Raw genomic sequence first — 23,411 nt, forward strand, 5'->3', positions numbered from 1 at the left:
CAGAAACAGGCAATACAGGAATGCCATGTTATATTGGCCATGCTGTCATTAACACCATAACAAAATTTTCCCTAAGCTGGTTTTATGCCAGAGAGACCCTGCTACTGGCCCAGTAGACAGCTACACGGAACCTGGGACAGTCTCTCCCCATCACGGCAAAAGCCCTAAAGCCTCACGTACTTTAAGGACCTTTCTCCTGCCAGGAGCTTTTCTCAAAGCTTTGAGTCTAAAAGCACAAGGTTTTATTTTCCTAATCTGTCTGCAGTGTTGTTTATGGCATCTTACAGCTGTTTTGTCCATAGAACATGTTTTAACCAGTTTGTAAAGCAGGAATGGGATCCCACTAAAAAAGATGTGACACAAATGAATGCAGTAAACATCCACATCAAGGATTCTCCAAAATTTCCTTCTGTACTAGCCTCATTTTTTCTTACCTTGATCGTACTCAAATGAATAGTCCAAGATCCTACTAACAGTGAGGTCCTTAGAAAAACAGAAACTAATCAAGAAAAACTTCAGTATTAATGCCATTATAAGACTTTGCTGAGTGGAACAAAACACTGTAGTTAAGTTACATGAAGTCTTTTGGACACCTATTTCCATTCTACTGTCACAGGACACATTTCACAGCGCATGTGCCGTATTCTGACTTGCCATGCTTGCCACCAGGCTTCAGATTCCCAGGGCAAGGGCCGCAGACATCGCTTGGCTCACACGGACATAACGCACCCCCAAAGGCTAAAAGCATGTCCTTACAGTCTCTCAGGGAAAGAAAACATTACCTCAGCGAGTCGCGAATGCTTGTGAACGTTCTCTCCTTTCTGCACGCTCGGAGCAAGCTGCTGCAGCACACCTCGGCTGCTTGTGAGGGCACGGGTCAAGCGAGCAAACTTTCCCCAACCTTGAGAAAACATGCAAGATTACACACATTACCAAAAAAAAAAAAAAAAAACCAAAAAAAAAAAACCAGCTGCAAGTGTACCACATAAAGCCTCTCATAAGTAAGAAAAAAAAAAATCAAACCAGAGCAATCTGCTTTAGTACTGACCATGAGAGAGAATAAATTAACCGAGTACCAGATAAAAGCAAGTCACAAAATAGGTGGCAGGGTGGCAAAGTAATAAACCCCATGACTGCACCGACTTTGTTGGCTCTGCAAGAGTGCTGTTACATGAACTGCATCCTTTGTAGGGATAAATGTCCCCTTTACAATAATCTTCTATTAAATCCAATGGCCAGATTTGGATCTCAGCACTGCAGAAAACACTCCAGACTAATCAAGATGTAAGACTAGAATCACGCACAGTGAAAATTACAGTTGCCTGTAACAGAAGTGAATGTGGCCTCAGATGTATCGAGCATAGATCTGGCATAAACAGAGAAATATACTTAAGATAATAAAAAGCAGAGCAGACAAAGCAAAACAAAATCATTATTTTCATCCACTCTAAACAAAAGGGGAAAATATACAAATAGATTTTCTCAAACTCTAATAAAACATTTAGCAGCTTCTGGGAGAGAAGCCATATGCTGAATTTTAATTCCGAATATTTTTTTACAGTCATTTCAAATACCCCTCAAAATAGAAGACCTTTGATGACAGTCACAAGAGCTAGTTACAACTATAACCTTTACGAGCAGCACTTTGCCATAACAGAAAGTCAGGTAGAGTATACATCTAGATATTTTCGGTACTGTGAAGGGAAAGCATCAGTGTGTTTAGTCCCAATCTTGAAAAAGGGTAGCACCACCTGGGAACTGTTGAGTGGTCTCACCTCCTACTCCAACTGAGGACGTACATCACTTTAAAGATTCAGTTTTAATGAGAATCTGGTTCTGGAAAAATTTCCCTCATGCTTGTGGTTTTATCAGCAAAAGAAATTATACTAATAGTAGTGACTGGTTTTGAAGACCAGTAAAAAGTTTAGTCTACAAGTGATCCATGAGAAGAACAGAAATACGGGTGGTTAAAACACTATCCTGTACTATGAACATATCCCTGCTTGATATCTCACTTAGATGGAGTTTTAAGGAACATATTTAGTAATTTGAGAAGTGAGCACAAAATAATAAACAAATGACATGGATCAACTATTGAACAAGACCTTCCATGGCAGATCTGAATTTAGTATTTTCTCCTTTAAAAACATGCAAAATGGTGCATTTATTAAAGGAAAGGGACAAATTCATCAGACCTCTCCAAAATCAAGAATAAAACAAGCATTTTCTTATGCCTTAAAGTACATTTTAAAGCAAGCCTGTCACCTGTAATTTAATAGCTAAATTGAGTAGAATTAGCCAACACTTTTGGGCAGTATTCAGCAACAAGCAGAACGAATTATTTTCATCCGGGAAGCTAAATCTTTCCTTATAAACCCATGTAATGTTAGCTGCTATACTAAAGGACTATTTCTCAGAGTAATAAATCAACACGACAGAAACTCAAGCGTGGTCAGTTTATATCTGTTATAAACCTGACCCAAAGCACTTGATTTCTTGCAGTACATTGCCATGGAAGGTGGTGGGTTTTGGTGGGGTTGTGGTTTTTTTAAAAGATATGTTTATACAAGAGCATTCTTTCTCTACTGTACATGAAGAAATCCAATGACACTAGACAGGTTAAGGCTTGAAGGCGTTACTACCTCCTGAATAAAGACAGTAGAGGCTGAAGGAATGGATCATGTGGCAAAAAAATGTATAATGGCTAATCTTCAGCTGCTGTATACCTGACTAGCCAACACAGCTACAGCCACTCACAACAACCCAAACCTTTGCTTTTGTGGAATTTATACACCAGCACTGGCCATGGGAGAAGGCTACCAGCGTCGGTGTATTTTCGGCCATGTAAATCCAGCCTGACGAGGCCCGAGGGGGTTTTGTTGCAGGAGGGTATGAAGGGCAGCCCCGTTCTGCAGCTCGGGGAGCCGGGTGCCAGAGGCGGGCCGGGCCGGGCCGGGCCGGGCGTGCGCGGCGGCGCGGCCGCTCCCGGCGCTGGCCGTGGTGCTGAAGCCAGCCAGGGCTGCAGGCCAACGGGGCTCGTTTGCGAAACGGCAGCCCCGGCCACAAACGAGAAAGGACGACAGAGTACAAGCTTCACGGGGAGCAAGAAACCTCGCCCCCCGCCCCCGCCCACCAGACTGGTAGTGTTTTTAACTCCAGCTAACGCAGCCAGCCCCTTTCACCGGCTGAAAACAGGCTGACGGGGAACGCGTTTCTTGGAAGATTCGAAATTCGGTTCAAAACCGGAGGACAAACTTTGAGTGGGTATTTTCATCCTGCCATCGAGTTTTCTAAGAATTGGGCTATTCATGTGCACACGGAGAGGGAAGGAAAAGGAAGCACCTTGCCTGAACCCCCTTGCACAGAAGCGGTGCCAGACATCTCAGCGCAGTTTGCAGCTCTGAATGCTGAGCACCTCCGGGTACCTCATCCTCTTCCCAAGGGTCATCTCCTTTTGAAAGGTTCTGTTTAACCCATTCCTCTGTCCTCAGCATCCCCTATAAGCACTTCCTCTGCCCTAAATGTTGCAAAACTCATTTCTGAGTGCCTAAACGGTATACACGTTCATGAACATGAGATCTTTTACCTTGTACTCCAAACTCTGCTCTAAAAATATAACTCTGTAGGCAAAAGACTGTGTCGAGAGGCAGGGCTTTTTAGCTCGGCTTTTTGAACCAAAGCTGATCTGAAAAAGGCAGGCTGGGAGTGTTATAACACATGGGAGCTCAGCTTGGAGTTACACATGTCATTGTGTGTCAAAATGCCTAAAACCAGGCACTGAGTCACTGTGCAAATGTCCCAGGTATATGAATCTTCAAGGCAGAACACTCTCCTCCTTGTCCTGCCCCCCTTGGTTTATTTTGGGGTTTTTTGGGTTTTTTTTTTTTTTGGTGAAAGAAACATAAAAACTTCAAAGTATTATTATTATAGTGGATCTGCAGATTGTAGCATAGGCAAAAGAAAATTAAAGAGAATGCCAGTACTAATCCTATTGAATTATAACTTCTCCACTACTGCTTGAAAAGACAGCGGTACCTCTTGAATTTATCACAAGTTTTCCTCCAGAAGCCTAAGAACAGACACAGCCTACAGCAAGTCAGATATTTATCCAATGAAGGGAGGTCAAATAATGGACTTCAGCCACAGGAGAGAACATAAACATTAAATTCTAAGGGTCATGAAGTTTATTACAGAAAGAAGATGAGCTTTCCAAGACTAGAAACTAGGTTTCAGAATGGTATAAGAATATATTGATGTTAGTCCTGCTAGGGCAGGGGGACCAGATGATATGGATTAGGAGTCCTCTTTCAACACAAGCAGTTGCTGTATCTGTACACCCATTCTTTTCCTCTAGAAATAGAGAAAATATAAATTAAATTGAAGCCTAATACCCTAGGGGATTCCCATATAGGTATATATATTCTTCAAACAGTCAAGAGCTCACATAGCAGAGGATACAGCTTGGAATTCAAAATTAACAGCACTGATTTCAGCTGTTCTGCATTCCGTGATGCTCTTTCAGTTTTCCATCATTCCACTGCAAAAAGCTGAATAGAAACTGCTTCTGAAAGCACCCAAGACAAGTTGCCTACAACAGGGACAAAAGCTGTCTCCTGAGCTTTGTTTCATGGAAAAACATTGCATTGAAATATACCTTTGTGATGTTTAACTCAGTAAGACTTCTCCTTGTTAACAGATGGAGCTTCATTGAACAACAGTCTTAAGTTGAATAAACTGATTTTTTGTATTTTGAGGACTGTTGATACTCAATCCACAACATCCATTATTTATTTGTAGGTAGTTATACATTTTCTACCACTCTCCTCAGTCTGTTCATGACCACTCGTAACTTCAAGCACTAAGAAGTTCTGGCAGTTACAGAACCCTTGTTATCAAGTTGCTGATCCAGGACTCACACAATTCCCTAGAGTTAGAACAAGGAGCTGTTGCCTGCTAGAGAATAAGCTTGTTTGGTCACAAGTCTATCGTTCACACAGAACTATGTAAAAGTGATTAGATTGGGATTCCGGCAGTTCTTGCCTCCACTCAAACCACCTTTGTTTTCTTGGATATCAAAGATTCCTGTTTACATCCATCATGCCACTGTGCAGTCTTCATGTTCCTTCCCTTTGAAACTTGGGACTAAAACTGTCTTATTTTTCCATCTGGACTGGGAAAGCATACCAAAGTGGGGTTTTTTTAAGATACTCACTACTTTCCTTTCATTTGTTTCCTTTTTTAAGAAAACATTTCATCTAGATGAAAGTAGAGCGTAAGTTAATCAAAATATTTCAAACACTGGCTCTGTTCATATAAATACTTCTTTAAAAACAGGACAAAAAAATAGACAGAAAAAAAAGAAACAAAAAGGGAAAAAAAGGAAACACTTGGCGTTTTCCCTGAATGAAGATGAAGGAGGCAATCAAAATGTTATTTTTTTGTGTAGCCTTGCTTGTGATGCAAAGGACAACTTAGCTGCAAAATGAAATAAAGCTGCTTTCACAGGGGAGATACTGATGATTGCTACAAAGCACAAGAGATTACAATAGCTAGGAGGCTAACTACCACTCTCCTATACGATTCAGCAATGTTGAATTTGATCACCTTTTTTGTATAAAAACAAGGCATCAAAAGCAAAAACTAGGATCCAAAGCACAATCTGAACTTTTATAAAGCAGCATAGATGCCTCTGAGTATGATCACTCTGTATTCCTACATGCAAAACCTGTTCAGTCAAACTTCTTACTAGTTACTCAGAGTGAAGGCACAGATTCCATTTGTCTGCACAAATTATTGTTTTCATAGAGTGATGCATTCCCCTTTATATGCTACTCTCAAACATCTCATGCTTGGTATGCTAGATCTCAAAACAAAACAAAACAAAAAAACCAAAACCACCAGATACAGACAAAATGCATGAATTCCAAATATAGCACATACTCTAAAATTCAGCTAAGAAGGTGACCTATCCCTTCACAAGTCAAATTTAGCTTTGTTATGGCTTGATTTTACCCACTTCTGTTCAAGTAAACCTATTTTCCCCTGATTTTTTAATGGGGCAAGCATATGAGGAAGAATGGAAAAAGGCTGTTTAAAAATATGATATCATCATCATCATCACCAACACACTATTTTTAAGTTGTTTTATTTAGAATGCACTATTTTTAAAGCTGCTGAATTTAAAAGCAAAGTTACTTAACTTCTGTGGCAGTCTTAAAATAAACATGTTCCAAATTATCTGAATCAATTCAAGACTACAATTAGAAGTCTACTTTTTACATTGCTTTAGAAATATTTTTGTTTCATCTATTTCAATGTCTGATGTTATTAATAAAAATCATGAAGAATTAAAAATGGTACTGGAGCCTTCTATCTCTCCAAGTCACCTTCAGATAAAGGATAACTATTCATTTTTATGTATAAGTCAAACACCTGTCATTAGAGTTCAACACTTTTCACTCAGGGAGCCACTACATCATTTGCAGCTGAACAATCATGCTTGAAATTGCCAGCAGGTGATAGAAAACTAAGATATACCACAGCTAAGCAGCTTCATCCTGACAGAGTAGCTGCTCTTTAAATTGACCATGTTCTTGTACTACATAACATTTTTCTCTATGTGGACCTACAGGCACCAATTTTGAAAGACTCAAATACTATACGATGTGCCACTCTGCAACTACACAGATAAGATATATGTTAATGAAACATCTGCATTTGCAGACAGCCTATGACATACTAGGTGGTCATATACATAGGAAACTGATTTCACATGTAATACAGTAAAAGAATAGTTGATAAAAGCTGACTGAAGGTGAAAGAAGGAAAAATAATTGAGCAATCAGTTACTAGTTGTTTCAATTAAACAATAAATCTCGAAGTTCGCAGTTTTAGGTTTTGAGATTGAGAGTTCATTTGGTCTTGGAATATGAGAACCATTTCTATGAAAATTACTATCCTTTAAAAGCATGCTACAAACTTCCTATGTAGTGTGGTACATGGCACAGAGAATATGTCCTCTTCAAAGCTCAGGTCTGTAAAAGCAATCAGTCTTAAAAGATAATACTATTTTACCATATTACAAAAATGCTTTTCCCCTCCATGAATCCTAGAGCCTATTGCAGACAACTGTCTGACATTCCATACCTGCCTTTTTCCCCCGCTCAGAGTATACAACTGCACAATGAAATCTAATAATAGAGACATGGTCATGCATATAGAATTCTTTACTTATTTGACAAAGAAATTGTTCACCTAGCCAAATGACTGAGAGAATATCACCTCCTGAGATGCATGTAACAGAATTCCAGAACTAGGCTATAGGAAGTAGATTACAGAAGAAATGCAGGCACAGGGGATGAATTAAGGATTAGAAGAGAATGTGCATTTTCACTTATATCATGTTTGATTTGTGCATACAGAGACAAAGAACTCTACCAGCATGAAACCAGTACAAGTTCACTAATTTTAGGAAATTCAGGAACAATATTTGGAAGACTGACTTAGCACATCAGCTCTTCTGTAAATAAAGTCGTAGTACTCAGAAAAGCAGTACCGAGCTGTGAACCAGTGGCCTCTAAATAATAAGCACTGTCCTTCTGCTCCCTCTGCAACTTTTGGTATTCACTTAGCCAGTTTCCATGGGCCAGATAAAGAAGTTTTGCTTATCACCTTAACTCCTCTAAAGGTTAGTGCACTTACTTAGTGATTATATTACTTGAAATATGGAACTACTAAGAATTACCATGAACACTGTAAGAACAGCATGATTTCAAGATCCAAAGGAGATTTTTAAAAACAATTAATGTCCTTTTCCTTCAAAATACTTCTCTTATACACAAAAAAATAAAGATTTTACTTGCGCTGAAAACAAATTTAGCACTTTTTGCACAAGAGTGCATATCACTATCCCACTAAGTATCTTGTGTGAAAGCAAAGAGAAAAGACACAGCTACCACTCCTGACTGGAAGTACTGCTTATCAACTGACTACATGAAGCAAGGGCCTGGGAATAAATGAGAACCAGCTTTACTGCGTCATACTGATTTATCTTTGCTGTCAGTCCTCATCAGGATACAGAGAAGACCACTAGGCAGGAAAAAAATCCTGTAGACCCAACCTTTCTGACAAGATACTTTTTTTAGTTTTATTAAAGCAATGAAGAATCAAACAAATACCATTAAAAAGAGAAAAAAATAACCACATACCTTGGAAGAGGGTATGTTTGTCAAGGTTGTACTTCCTTTTTCATGGAAACAGGTGTTTCCACTTTGAGAAACTACATTTTTAAAGAATAACATTTTGAGCATAAATGTAAATCAGTTCACCTTCACAGTAAGTTTCCTGTTTAATTTAATACTACAAATATTATTAAATACTACAAAAATGCAAACAACAGGAGAACTTACGTCTTTTTTTACCCCAGAGAACACAAGTCTCTGTAATTCTCCATATGGGTATAAAAGGTCTATTTCTGCCAGGATCTGAACCTGAGTGAAATTTTGTGCCACTGTCACAATGGAGTTTGCTTCTAGGTTTCCAAGATGTAACTCAGCAAAGGGTTAACAGCAAAGTACTGCAATGCTACTTCACTCACCAGAACTAATGGGAATCTCTTCACATACGTTAAAGGAAACTAGTCCAGAATTTTATTATTTAATAATAATGGTAAGTAACATCAAGCCAGGCAGAATGAAATTACTCAGCTCTTTGCAAGACTCAGACAGGGTTAATTCCTAGGTTTTTGCTTACAGTGTCATGTACAATTTGTACAGGGCCCAAGACTCTTCAGTTCCCTCTGACATCAAAGAAGATATTTAGCAATGACTCCTTGAGGGCCATGCTGGAGCGTGGATTAATAATGCATTCAAAGGAAGAGCAGCACCTATTTGCTAAGTAAACTTTGCTTCCTGAAGCACTTGGGGATTTCATTAGCAGTGACCCTTTCCAGTGCAGGCCAGAGCCAATTCGCCTAAGAAACTAGCAACCATCTCTTGCACCAGCTCAGTCCCCAGTAGCATAGCTGCCAGCTATTTTAGCATCTCATTCTTTGGCTTTGGTATTTAAAGGACTTCAGTTCTTTCAAGACCAGGGAAAGCAAACAGAAGCAGCATAAATATATAATTGTGAAAAAGACAAACCTTTACATGAATCATCCTCAATGGGCTGCTTGAAAGCCGTTATGTCATTGAAAGTGCAAAGAAATAAAACCACTTTATCCTGCTCATTTCGAATTGGAGCAATTTTCACAAAGAACCAGACAGGTGTTCCTGGAAACAAACATATTAAAAAGTTGGTCAGTGGTAGTCAGAACAGTAAATATGCTAGTTTAGATGTTTACACTTCAAAATCCGCCATCTGTAAATGTTACTTTCATGTTAGGGGTTTTCTTGAAACACCTATTAGGAAAAATGACAAAGCAGTTGAGAACACTGTTAGTTAAGTTCTCTGTTCTGCCTGTGATTAGTTTTCTAATCTTCAGGAACCACTCACTCTTCCTGGGCTTCATCTACAAAGTGAATACTTGAACTTATGAACTGCTTTAAGAGCTCCTGAAAGAGTCCCACATACATGCAAAAGATGCACATAAAACAGCACTGTCAGTTCTGTACAAGACTGAGAACAGGCCAACTGTGTCTAGACCATGACCATAATAGAGTCTTATGAGCATTACCAGTTTAGTTGATCTTATACTTCTCTGCAAAAAGGGTGCAGCGTTCCCTAACAACTACATCAAGCTAGGCCTAGTTTCAAGAGCCAGGCTCTGTGAACTCCAGTCTAGCCTGCGAATACTCCCTTGCAAGGGAAATCCTTTACAGGCTGCCTTTCAGCTTGCCTGTCCTGAGTTAGCTCACAGTCACTTTAGTTTGAAGCACAACTCCGTGGAATTCAGGAAAGAACAAGCCGTCAGGACCAGAACACTGGCTGCAGATGGGGGGTAAGTTGTACTGCATCAAACTCTGCTATTCTAATTACTGTGGTGGATTAACTACTAATGAAAACTGATTGAGAGATTAGAGACTGCATTTCACAGATCACCTTGAGGAGAGAAACTGTCAATCAGCCCTGCCTTTCTATATTTCTGGCAGTTCTGCTGAGGCTGCTGAAAAGACCCTAGTGACAGCAATAAAGTTCCATGTACAAGATGGTGTCTACCACTCTCATTTCACAGGGGTCACCATACTAGTATTAGTGAGATTTGAGTGTAAGCCAGCTGGAGGGCTGAGAACAGAGCAGCTGGCTCCTGTATGTCACAACATGGCCTCCTCAAAGGCACCATATTTTCAGTCTGCAGTATAACATTGGTCATAAAAAGGTGACACCTTCTCCAGCTGTGAGTTACACTGAGATCAGGAGACTCCAGCATCACCAGGCCTAGGGCTGCAGGGAATTTGTACATGAGTTTTGAGACCATGCCTACACCCTTGATGATTAAAAAACCCACCATTGCTTTTGTGGAAGTAACATGTAAGGGCCAAAGATAGAATTCAGGCTTGCTTGCGGTAAGCAACACTTCTCTTGAGTCTCCCTCTTGAGAGAAGGGACTACAAACCCAGAGCCAGTATAAGATGTAAAAATCAGCAGGATTTTGACCATCTAGGAAAGCCACAACAAACATCACCACACAGTCTCTGCCACTCACACAGGAAAGCCTCTTTTAGAAAGGGTGATCTTAGAAGACTATTTCTTTTCTTTCTTGATCACAGGACCCTTCCATATGCTAGAGATCAGAGTTCCTTTCACCTGAATTGCTCAGAATTTTAACCTGAGTACTACATGGTGTATTTCATGCAATAGTTAGTTACAACTAGAGCCCCTCATGCCTCCTGACTGTCTGCGGGCTACAAGGAAACCTCAGGTAGTTCACAAGTTACTGTTCAGCAAACGAAGCAAAGGCAGCTTTTTTTCCAACTACATTAATATAAGAGATGTTGTTGCTACCAGTGTCTCACCTGGCTGTTTCCCAGTCTCTGTGTTTAGCAATCTTTTCTGGCCATAGAAAGCTAGGGCATCTCCAAGACGCATGGACAACTTCCACAAATGAAGTTCGATTCCTAAGGCTCCCACTGTGCCTGCATAGCACAGGCAGTTTCAAACCCTGGCTGAGATTCCATGCCATATGTACAGCCACCTCCTTAAACAGCAGGGTATATGATGCATGGAGGCCTCTGCTCAAAAAGCAGAGAAATCCAGATGGAATCACTGATGGCCATTTTTGGAGCATGCCTGCATGGCAGAAAGTATTCAGGGGTCAATGTATATATTTTTTTAATTTTAATTTTTTTTTAAGCATTAGCATTCTTCAACAACTTCTTTCAATGAAGTATGAGCACACAAAAATGCTAAATGCCATAAAAGATTCAGCAAAGTAACTGTGCCAGTAAAATCATCACTAACTTGCTAATGAGCTTAGAAGATGCTGCCACAAAGCAGCCAACAGCAATTTTCAAGACAGTAACACCTTTTACACTACCCTTTCTCAGTAACTCCTAAAATTGCCTCTCTCCATTTCTTCTTGCCTACTTGTTTTTCCCATCTTCACATGTGAACTATTCTGAGGCTGATGAAATCCATATCTTGCTTCTAAACAGACTCCTTGGTGACTAATTGCTTTTTATTTTACCCACTTCAACACCCTTCATTAACACTGAAACTTTAGTCAACCTTGCTTTCTAATCTCGATCTACACATGCCTGGTTTTGTGATTAAGGACTTTTTTCTCCTCCCCAAAAACACTCTGTACCCATTCGCCACTTCAGGCTACAGCCATCCTGCTACAGGCTGCTCATTAGACTTCATAGCATTGAGGGTGAATCACGTACTCAGCTTCATCTCTGACTCTCACAGCTATAAAAACTTAGTACCCTACTTTTGAAGATGCTGTACACATCAGAGAAAGGATGCAGTTCACCTTGTTATTCTGGGTATTTGTCAGATGAATGCTGTCATCCCTTTATGATTGTAGTATGATATGTTCTTGCAAGATTTTTCTAACATGTTCTGAATGCAGCAAGAGGAGAGATATTTTTTTTCTGATGACCTGTAGAAGGCTGCTACAGAGGAAGGAGCGTGGGCCTCTCTCTCTTTCCATGGGCTGCAGGTCCTGTCAGGAGCTTGCTCCAACATGGGTCACTGTCTTCTGTATGTCTCCACCCATTCCACTAAGTCCTTTCCCACGGGGCTTCAGCTCCTCACCACCTGCCCCAGTGGGGTGCAGTCTCCCAGGCCCAGACTGCCCCAGCCTGGTCCACCCTAGAGTCACAAGTTCCCCCAGCAAACCTGCTCCAGTGTGGGTCTCTCTCTCCACTAGCTGCAGGTCCTGCCAGGGGCTTCCTGTGACCTGCGTTGGAGCATCTTCCCTATGTCTTCACTCACTCCAGCACAGGGTCCCTCCATGGGCTGCAGGTGGGATCTCTGCTCCGCATCATCTTCCATGGGCTGCAGGGGGACACTCTGCTCCTCCATGGTCTTCTCCACAGGCTGCAGGGGAATCTTCCTCTCTGGCACCTGGAGCGTCTCCTCCCTCACCTTCATTGGCCTTGGTGTCTGCAGAGCTTCTTACATCTTTTTGCTCCCTGCTCTGGTGGAAAAAAGCATCTACTTGTGGTTTATCTTTCTCCTAAATGTGATTCCCAGAGGCGTTGTGACCATCACTGAGTGGCTCGGCCTTGGTCAGCAGTGGCTCCGGTCTTGAGCTCAGCTGATGTTTACACTGTGGGGTTTGAGGAGAGCTTCTTGCAGAAGCCACTTGCAGCCACCCCTCCTCCACCATAACCTTGCCATGAAAAACCACAACATTTGGGTACCCTTATAATTTCCAGAGTGTCAGCGTGCCACACACTGTGTCTTCCAGGGCAGAACATAAAATCAAGGTGGCACAGGTGGTCTCTGTAAATTATCTTCCAGTTTTGGACCTACACAGTAACACAGCAACAGCAGAAATACGTAGATGGAAAATTCTGCCAGGCCATGTATCTGCCTCCACAACACCATCCAGTATTTCTCCCTGCAGTGCGTTCCTCACCATCCCGTCTCCTATTCACGGAAGAGAGTGACAAGTGGATATAAAAATACGATGAGACGAGTGCTCACAGTGCTGGGTTACATGGGCTTTCCACAGTGCTCTGCAACCAGGAGCTCATTCATACTAGAACCGGGATCTGAACTGTGGGAACACGCTGAAAGGCTCAGCCAAGATGTGGCTGTGCTCCGCTCTTCCTGCATACTGCTTTAATTATCAGAAGAATTTTACTTTTTAAACATTAAACAGTTTATTTAACTATTAAACAGGAAAGCTTAAAGTATAAACCACTTATAAATCAGGTCGGAAACTAGAATTTCAACCTCCTACAGGCAGCCCTCATACTCTTGGTGTCAAAGCGGATGTCCCTGCTCAGCCAATCACTACCGGCCAGAGGCACAAACAAGGCCGTTTCAATGAAAAATGTGATTTTCAGATGCAGCCTATGGGTTGTTCAGGCAGTGAGAGAAACCACAGCATGTTTCAGAGCTCTCATAGCAAAACAAGAGTAACTTCCCTACACACCCCCAGTTTGCATTGACGTACAGCCACGCAGAGAGACTGTTTACCAGTGTTTCCAACAATACATCTACTTTCATTTACATTTTGTGTTCAGTCTCTCAATGGTGAAGTTCAATGATAATGCCAATGCACAAACAAAGAAGTAAACGCTCGTGAGCCATGTTGGCTTCTGTTAGATTTGGAATCAACAGTGAAAGAATCCAGAGTTTGTCTAATGGCATAGGACCAATCCTGCTAGAAAAGGCAATGTCACTTCAAAGCTGCTGGAAAAGGAGCGTGACCTGGGAAAAAATTAAAATCTACAATGAACTTCTGACAGTAGCCTGTAGGACCATCCTGTGTCATGGTACTAAAGTTACATAGCTACTTCCACAATCAGTAGAAACAGTTCCTTAATGGTCTTCATTGGCCTGAGCAGAGGCAAGACAATTTTGATCCAGGTGCCAAATCTTCTCCAGACCAACACAAGATAAAAGTCTCCACACCTTATAATTTCCCATCTTTAACACAAATACTCCTGTCTCTTCCTTCTCCTCTTTTCCAGTCCTGTGTATTTCAAAGTGTTACGTTCAGCCCCTTGCCAGGAACACCAGCATTAAAAGTGCTATTTCACTGCGGTGGAGGCCCTTCAGAAACTCTAACAGCACTGAAGTGAATGAGACCTTAAAGGTCTATTCCTTATCCCTCATTAAAGATCTTTTCCCCCTGAACATGCTGATGACCCCTCCCCCCATTCAGTTGTCCATCCTGTCGAATAAAAATAGGCTACTATGAATATCAAAATCACTGTCTGAATGCACTCTTTCCCCATATTTTGAACTACCTAATTGAAGAGGTCAATTTACCAGCTGTCCCTCAAAACAACAAAAAGCACATTTGCTTAAATAAAACTGCAACAAGCATTTTTTCTTTCCGCAAAGTAAAATTAAAAATTAGTTAACCATTACAGTCACTTCTTTTGGAATTTCACTTATCCCCAGGTACTCAGTATGAGACTGCTTCTCTCTATCCCACAGAGACCAAACAGCTTAACCAATATCAAATTAGCAAACCAGTTGATGAGGTGTGATCAGAAAGTTAGACAAGCTACTATATCCAGTAGTACAGATTTTAACTAGGAACACAGAGGAGTCTCTGACATTTGACCATGCAAGACAAAGAGCAAAAGTCTTCTATTGACTCTACCTTCTAGCAGAGAGCATACACTGAAAGAGAACAAACCAATTCGAGGGCAGGAGCTCACTATTCTGTGCCAATAATAATGCACCTTACAATGCATTTCTAGCACTTTAAAACCTGTTACCTTCATGTTTTGGTGCTATGCTCTGGCAGCTGATGCTTCTTAAGGTCAGATCTTTACATGTTAAGTTATGAAAAATCTATTTCAGTCTCCAAAGATGGAATTGCTATACACAAGGGTGTATGCTATGACACTAGAGCAACAGTAGGAAAGAGGTTCAGCACACACCTATACTGCAGCAGTTGATATGTTTTACCTGATTCTGAGTTCTCTGAAGAACACAAAGTGAGTATAAGGAAGGAGAAGACACAGGGAAGTCTTGAACTGGTCCTTCCATCTACTCCAGATAAAATATTTAAGGACTACTACTGAGAAGAAACATTGCTCTGAAAATGTTTGAGGAGGTAACAGCAGGTCTTGCTTGGCAACACATTTGAAATTGCCGAGATTAGTGGGAATTCTGAGTTTTATGAATCCCAAATACTTGGATTTGACCTTCCTGAAGGTAACTGAACTCATGCAGATGGATTTCACAGAAGAGGGGATGCAGATGTGCATGCTGCTTGACAAATACAGAGCTAGATGTCAGTGGGAGGCTTAGGAGGATACATGCCAGTTTACTCCAACACCCTCATTCCTTCCTGTTTCTTGTCCTATACAATGATTTGGTTTATAGCAATTTATGTACCAAAGGTTTCCATCTGTAGACACTAGAGGCACAGCACATACAAATTTAAATGGTTTTAAATGGTTTTAACCAATACTAGTTATAAGACACTCTCCCTTGTGGCAGGCAACCACAGGTCAACCCCCCTGAAGTGGATTTTGCCCTCTATAAATTAGGACTGGGTTGTTGTTTGTTTGTTTTTTATCATCAGTAGAAAGCACCAGTCCCAAAGATAGTTTTAAGTAGAATCTGCCAAAGCCTATTTAAGCCTATTTGTCATTCTTTGATAAATCTAAGAGATTTCTAGTATGTTGTAGAAGGATGGTGCATTAAATTTGTTAAACATGGCATTAAATTAAATAGCCAGAAAACCATGGAAATGAATGCCAGCACAAACAGAAAGTGAAGACCAGCCTTTGGGATTCTCACTACATTATATGTACTCAGAACTGCTGCTTATGTGCTCCATTTTGCAGTGTACCAAACAATCATCTACAGCCAACCCTTTGGCTGTTGCCATTCCACTGGCCTCACCTGCAGAAAATCTCTGAGGAAATAAAGGTGGTTATGGCTCTCTGCCTTTATGGCTGCCTGCAGTGCTGCTACAGACTGCAAGCAATGGGAGTATCTATGCTCAGGGGATGCTTGAAGGCCCTTTGTAACTAACTCTCCAGCCATTTTAGCTTTGAAGAGTCCAGCCCACTTCAAATATTCCTCCAGTGAAGCAAATCAAGTACCTCAGGGTACATGGGATTAGGTTTTGAATAGTAACCAATTCATCAGAGACAGACAGAAGTAAATTTATATTCTTACAAAAATTTACTTCAGCAATAATGGAAGCAAGTGCACCCAGAAGCAGCCTCCTTTTGCACTTCTTGTCACCCAGGCCTACGTTGTAGATGGAAAACTAGGCAATGAAAGTCTAAATATAATTTACTCAGCCATTTTAATTTACGAGGCTGACCAAAGTGTAAAAACCTAACAAATGGCCGTCAAAGTCTCATAAGACACTGGACATTTAAAGCTGCACCAGTTTAGATAACCCAAGAGATTACTGAGGCTAGATACAGAGTATTTTCTAATACATTAGGCTATATCCTTCCTTGGTGTAAGTTACCATAGCTCCACTGATTTCAGCAAGACTTAGCAATGTTTTGATTTTCCCATATAAAAATAAACAATACTCCCAACATCCCTGGACACTCACATTTAATCAAACAATGGATCTGAAGCTCTCACATGAAATTACTGTCAACCTGTCTGTTGTCATTTTGCGGTCCAGATTAAAGAAAGCTTTCACGTTGTCTCCTTCCAGGTATGACCGTGAATCCCTACTGCATGTGGCAGGGTGGCACCAGAGCAACAATGATAAAAATCTTGTGGATGTGCACCTGCTTGCTCCAGTTGCTTCCAGTTATCCTGAAGGAGCTCTGCACTTCCAGGAAGCAATTCTTTCAGAGAAAAATCATGATATAAGTAATTAAAGGTCTAGCCCAAGGAAACAATAAAATCTTTGTCACATCTTAACTTGAAGTTCTGAAGAGAGAGAGGCACAGTCACTTTTGGATGGCAGGAAGGCTGGACAGAAAAAGAAGAGACAAGGATAGAGGCAGTCTCCCTAAATGCAAACATGATGAAGGCACAAAATGGTATAATTCTTCTGAATATTACAGCTTACATCATTTCTAGAGTTGATTCTGTGAATTGCAATGAAGCTGGTGGATATCCCATTGACATCTGGATGGGATAATCTTATAGCACACCAGGTAAAGACTAGCACTGAGTCACCACCATGGAGAGTGCCTTGTCAAATCAAAAACTATCACTTCTAGTAGCATTATTCAATATCTCAAAGTATTGTTGATATGTATAATGTAAGATCAGGACTTAGATGTTTCTCAGACAGAGACAAATAGTGCTCATAAAGATACAAGATGTAGACTGAACTGCACTAGCAACATCACTGCTAACTTGAAACTCCTGCTTTATTTTCCTTCCCCCACCGCCCTCACCCAAAAGGACAGAGATTGTATTGTTAAAATAGCTAGAAGTAAATTAAATGTACAGGCTGTGAAAAATGTCCCAGTTATTCAACAGCACAAAAATGGAAGAAAATCTTGCTATTTATCATGGCTGTTATTTTGTAGGGAAAGAGAGGACAGGTAAAGAACAACAAATCTGCTTCCTCTCTAATTTACCGCCTAATTTGAAGAAGAAAAATAGAATGAGGGGAGAATAGAGAGATTTAAAAAAATTTTTAAAGGCAAAAGGCAGGAAAAAATAACAAAATTCAGGGTCCTATCCAAAACCTTCAAACAGACTAGGCTGAAAACAGTCGCATCCATTGCCCAAGCAGGCAACTGTCAGAGCTGCAGGCAGAGGTAAGGTGACCACAGAGGCAAGACCGCTTCTCAGTCTGGGTGCTAAGTGACCAGTAAACAAGTCGGGTGTTTTTTCTGTGCTGTGGCTTATTCTGAGAAAAAGATCCAGGATGTCCTGGGCTTGATATTTTTCAATTACAGCTCTTCAGCACTATTAGTCAGTCTCTGTAACAGTAGTTAATGTATCTCTAAAGCCATGAAACTAACAAACACAAGAGCACTGCGTTTTGTTAAACTGGGAAGCAAGCTCCCTGCTCTCCCTTTTCCCATGCTGGTGACCTTCTGTGCACGCACAGAACCATCGCAGCAGCTCTGCTTTTTGGCATGTCGCATGACACAGCTTCTGCACAGCTGGACTTTGTTCTAGGCTGCCTCCTCTCAGAGAAGTGCACAGCAGGGCAGGAAACATTCTTCACTCCACGGTTACCTTGCTTTAAATCTGCATAAAAGACAGAGAGGCCCCAGGCTCTACCACAGGCCATATGCTGCAGCAAGGAGAGAAAAGTAGCTGCATAATCTCTTGGTGCCAAATCACTGTTAACCAAGAGAGAATTCCAGACCCTCCTAGATCCCACATCTGCAGCTTATTTACTTGACTTTGGATGCATAGATATGACCTGCAAACAGAAATCAACTTTAAGAAATAAGTAAACATTGGAGACAGATGAGACCAGAAGAAAAGAAGCACAAAGCAAGACCGTTCAGACAGGGCACATAGTTTTTCAAATTAGTTGGACCAGCAAAGCTGTGATCCAGAAGAGCCCTGAGCAATGGCACCATGTCAGAGGTCACGATGCTTTGAACAGGCTAAGAGAAAAATACTGGAAGAGAGATGAAGCAAAAATATCTCAAGGATTTTTTTTTCTCCCTAAAAGATGACAAAAAAACAATTCCATGTACTTTTTAGAAGGCACCACCACTTTTTAGAAGAACAGATTAATTCTGATAGAAGACAAGGGGCTCTGCAGATCAGCACTAGCATACATAAGCATTCTCTTTTAGCTTTTGTGAAGCACCTGTGGTTCCCGCACCAAACTCCATCAGTACTAGCTCATCATTTCAACAGAAATACCAATGGTTCACACATACAGATAAAAGCTGGGTGACCCTTGCCCAGGAAAGTGGTCTTTCTAACAAGAAACAAAGCAGGAATTAGGTTAACTGTCAAAAATTACATCACAGCAGTTTACGCTGTATTTTGTGGTTCAAAGTCCCATTGCCCACTAATGAAGAACTGGTCAAACCAGTCATCAGAGCTCTAATGGGAAGGAGCTGCTAGCAGGATGCTTCTGCAAAGTAGCCTCCCCTGTACACAGACCAGTTTCATGATTAGAAGGCAAAATTGTGAAGAGCAAAATAAGTTACAGAATGCAGACTTTCAGCTTAACATTTGGCCAGGCTGAAGACCTTGGCATATTTACACTTCAGGTGACACTAAGTAGATGGAAATAACTGTGCCATGACAGTCCACACTAGATGGAGCAAGAAGTTTTGGGCAGGTAATTCATCTTCTGACAGAGGCAGTTACAGACAAACTGAAATTCCTAAGAGAATATCTTAATTAAGGAATTTTTGTCCAAAACAACAAGACAATTTCATATTAAGACACCAGTAGCAGTTCAGCTTCTGCAACAAAAAATATGGGGGGGAAGGGGGGGGTACCCTGAAACTACATCTAAACACTGGTTTCACTGTATCAAATTTTTTAAAAATTAAAAAGTACATTTTCTGTAACAAACAATTTGCACAAACCTAGCTAGTGTACTATCATTGCTGATGGAATCTTGAGTGTTGTCTTAGAGCATCACACACAAATTGCTTTAAATGTCAGAACAAATTAGAGAGCTTTGTCTGCCTCCCTGAGTGACTTTCATCCCTGATGTTCTCATTTCTCCCTGTAGATCAACTGGTAGAACTGGGGCTTATTTGGCTCTAGATAAAGCAAAGTCCTCCAGGCTGACAGACTTGCAGTTTACCCTGTATATTAAAACAACTTTACACGCCTACGTTCATGAACAAACCAATCAACTACTTACTGTTCTTCTTGTACATCAAGATTTCAAAGGAGTTCATCTCATAGTTCTCAAACGTTTGCCGGACCTTGTCAATTGTATCTTTATCTGTCAGCTCTCCATACATAAAACTGCAAATAAAGTGAGAAATTCAAGTCAGATACTAGGCAAAGACACGAAGCCATTTGTTTATAGTGGGAAAAAGACCTATTTAGAAATAGTCCTTCTTTGATTTTGTGTCACCTGGAAAGCACATTTGACAGATGCAGCCCCAGGAGATAAAAGACAAAAGTAGAATAAACAGATTACTTTTCTCCTCAAGCAACAAGCACAATACTACAAGCTATTTAACAGAAAATAAATCTGTTCTCAAATACCTGCAGGTGCTGCTTTTTTGCATAACTTCTGCTCTGTGATATCCTGATAGCTTGCAAAATCCATCGTTGCTGTAGACAATGGGCCAATCCACTATCTGGGCATTACCCAATACAAAATTAGTATCTGTTTGAAAGAGCACATCAGTTAGGCATTAGACAAGGCTACGTTTGCAGTAGAGGAAATATTCATTTCAGGACCCAATCCTCACAGCTTCAGTCCCTGCATGGGTTTTTCCCAGATACCATTCCCACTATAGTCAATGGGACTATTTCCAGTTTTAAGGAAATTATTTTTAAAAAATATATATTACTCATGCAAAGCTTAAGAGATTTATGCAAACAAAATGCATGGCAACTGAGGAGGTAAAATTCATCTCCTGACTGAGGAGAGATTCACCAAACTGCTTCCTTCTGTGCCACATGCACTGACCCACCATGATACTCAGTCTGAATGTGCAGCTTCCTAACACGCGGCCAACAAAGCACACGAGCGATATTTCTCCTCTCTGAAGGTAGACACAGTGGCTCCTCTCAATACTGCCTTCACTGCTGGCTATGCAAACTCAAATAGTTCTCATGTGACGTGTACAGCACAGTGCTCCAAACCAGACACCAGACAACCAGGGTTAGTGCTTACACCAGAAGAAAGAACTTTCTGTTTGCTGTACAAGACAGAGGGAGTTTCAATCAGCAAGGAAAGAAAAAAGAGAAAAAACAAAAAAGAAAAAACACCTGAGCAGGATTCACATCTCCATTCTCACTGGATCTGTGCATGCTTCTTCTTTTATCATCGATACATCATTCAGATTATGAATGTACCCAATAACGGGCCCAGACTTCACCTTTCTGTGCTGCTTTGGCTCCTGTGCTGCTGCCGGGGCACTGGCCCACAGGAGGAGATGGTAACTCCTTCCACAGCTGCAAAGACCCACTGGCTTTTGAAAGAAAGGCTGGGCAGCCACACGAGACTAAGAGGCATCCATATTTAAGGGGAGCCTTTAAGGGACTCCACCACACTGTCTACTTTTCAGGATCTAACCCCAACTGTTCAAACATACATAGTTGTCATTAATGCTTTCTGCAACCAAGAGACACAAACAAGATAGTATACCTATTAATGGTTTTCTTTTTAACTTTTCCTTTAAAAATCTTTTGTCCCATTGCAAACTTCAAGTGGGTTTAAATAAAACATTTCTGTAGCTATCTAAATCCATTGCCCAAGCCCATGAGCATGATTAAGTGTATCTTTATGCACTCTTTAGAATGAAATACACCAGTAGTATAACTTCTGGACATTTTAACTGCTTTGTTTCTCAGAGCCTCTTTTAAATACCATGGGTTTTGCTTGGTTGAAGCACTTTGTTCCAAAAACAATACATGTCTTTCACCCCTTCCTATGAATAAGTAAGCCAAGTCATTTCTCATTGCTAAAGCAAGTGCTTTTGAGTGTCTATTATAAACACTGCATTGCACTGTTAGGCTATTTTTAAATTTTCATCAGGAAGTACAAAAAAATGACAAAAAAATATGCAAATACAAATGTTAGGCCAGGTCCTGCCCTGATGCAAATGGTGTTATTTCATGCATGTATTCCTTCTCACCATCTCCCCTTCTCAAACTGTAACTCACCCTTCTCTCCATTTCCTCAAGAGCTTCTGTTAACTTAAGCAGTGACCTCCTTTCGTGCTTAAACCTCAACGTTGTCTTTGGATAAATAATTTCTTTTTTAATTAAAATCTACAAGGACACACTTCTGATGGCCATTACCATGCTCACTCTTTTATCTCGCCTTGCAATGGTTCTGTTCGGTAGGACAGTGCTCTTACCACCCTTTTACAAGTAAAAACAAAGCACTAATTCCACAAAGAGACTTAAGCACCAGAAGGCAAGACTGCCACAGCCTAGCCTCCAGATGCCCTGCTCTCAGAGACTTGGGAGCTCCGTGCGTAGTGTTGGTGAGACAGAACTGAGACCCCTGAGCAGAGCAAATAGAGCTACCTGAGGGCAGCAAAAACTCAGCCCTCACTGCAACTCCTGAATGACTGTTCTAATTATCAAGGTACCAAGGAGAACAGATGCCAACACCCTCACCATATGAATTAAGTCAACATGACTTGACCGTTGCATTTTATGCATCCCTACTAGGCAACACCTACATTGGGTGTGCATCTTCAGGAGATGCAGGTAGAATGCTTCATCAGAGAGTCCAGGTTGGGTTTAGTTGTGAGTGACAACCAAACTGAGAGACCTTTATATACCTACAAAGGTTTAAAGGCAAAGCTTGGCCACCTATCAATTCAAAGAGCAAGTCAGAGGGTTTGATGATCCCACAATTTTTTATAAGCATGTCTCATTTCTAGCTAGTTCCTGCCTCACGCATCTTCACCCTTCTTTGATCTGGGCTTTACACAGCTTACAAACACACAGGAAGTAAATATTGAAGTTGGACTCATTCTCTGGAGCCAACACCACACTCAACTCATCTCTGGGCTAGCTCCTCCAGTTCCATTGCACACTTTTTTAGTGTTTGCCCTGGGGTGATCCCTAGATCCAAAAAACCACCCTGCAGGGGCCAGTGCTTGGGAACTCCCCACGCAGGGAAGCCGTCTGTCAGCAACCAGGCAGCCAAGAGAGGCTCTAACATAGCACCATCCAAACTGCCAAGCCAGGAAAGAGGTTTCCAACCCACCACTCTCCGCCAACTTTCCTTGGGAGGTTACCAGGCTCAGGAGGATCAGTTTCTTTGTTCCTGATTCTGTTGCAATGGGAAAGGCGATCTGCACTGGTGATTGCCAAACTACCTGTACCCACCTTTTTTTTTTACCTTGCTGTGGCCTAACAACCCACAGAGTGGGAGCCCCAGCCCAGCATCTGCAAAGAGAGGGTCTTGGAGACAAATGGGAATTTTATTCCAGTTATGCACTCCTCTTCCCAGATTTCTTTAAAGACAAAACAATGACACAACAGTGGTTGAATGCCTACATGGAGAACACACCTGCATTTCTTCAGGAGTGTCTCCAACAACGACATTTTGCTTCTGCAAACACCAGCAAGACACAGCATAAAATAAGGACTCCCATTTATAACTCTGCTGCATAGTTTATTCTGACAGATAACCCGGAGGTAGAAGGGCTGTTCTCACTGCCATCATTTACTTTCAATTGCATTGACATCCCTGACAATGTGCTGCT

The 23,411-nt window shown here is 41.1% G+C and overlaps 1 protein-coding gene across 2 annotated transcripts in view; it reads right to left on the reverse strand.

Moving 5' to 3' along the window:
• The window catches only part of KCNH1 (potassium voltage-gated channel subfamily H member 1), a gene marked incomplete at both ends in the record, with an annotated part of 179,253 nt that overhangs the window by 145,779 nt on the left and 10,063 nt on the right, over positions 1 to 23,411 (reverse strand). For both annotated transcript variants that reach the window (XM_084261532.1, XM_084261531.1), the window contains 4 exons: positions 783 to 901; positions 9,141 to 9,269; positions 19,868 to 19,974; positions 20,221 to 20,344. In XM_084261532.1, the coding sequence (XP_084117658.1) occupies positions 783 to 901; positions 9,141 to 9,269; positions 19,868 to 19,974; positions 20,221 to 20,344 (479 nt within the window). The remainder of the gene's footprint in view (positions 1 to 782; positions 902 to 9,140; positions 9,270 to 19,867; positions 19,975 to 20,220; positions 20,345 to 23,411) is intronic.

The sequence above is a fragment of the Gallinula chloropus genome, assembly GCF_964237585.1.
Source record: "Gallinula chloropus genome assembly, chromosome: 3".
Lineage (NCBI taxonomy): Eukaryota > Metazoa > Chordata > Aves > Gruiformes > Rallidae > Gallinula > Gallinula chloropus.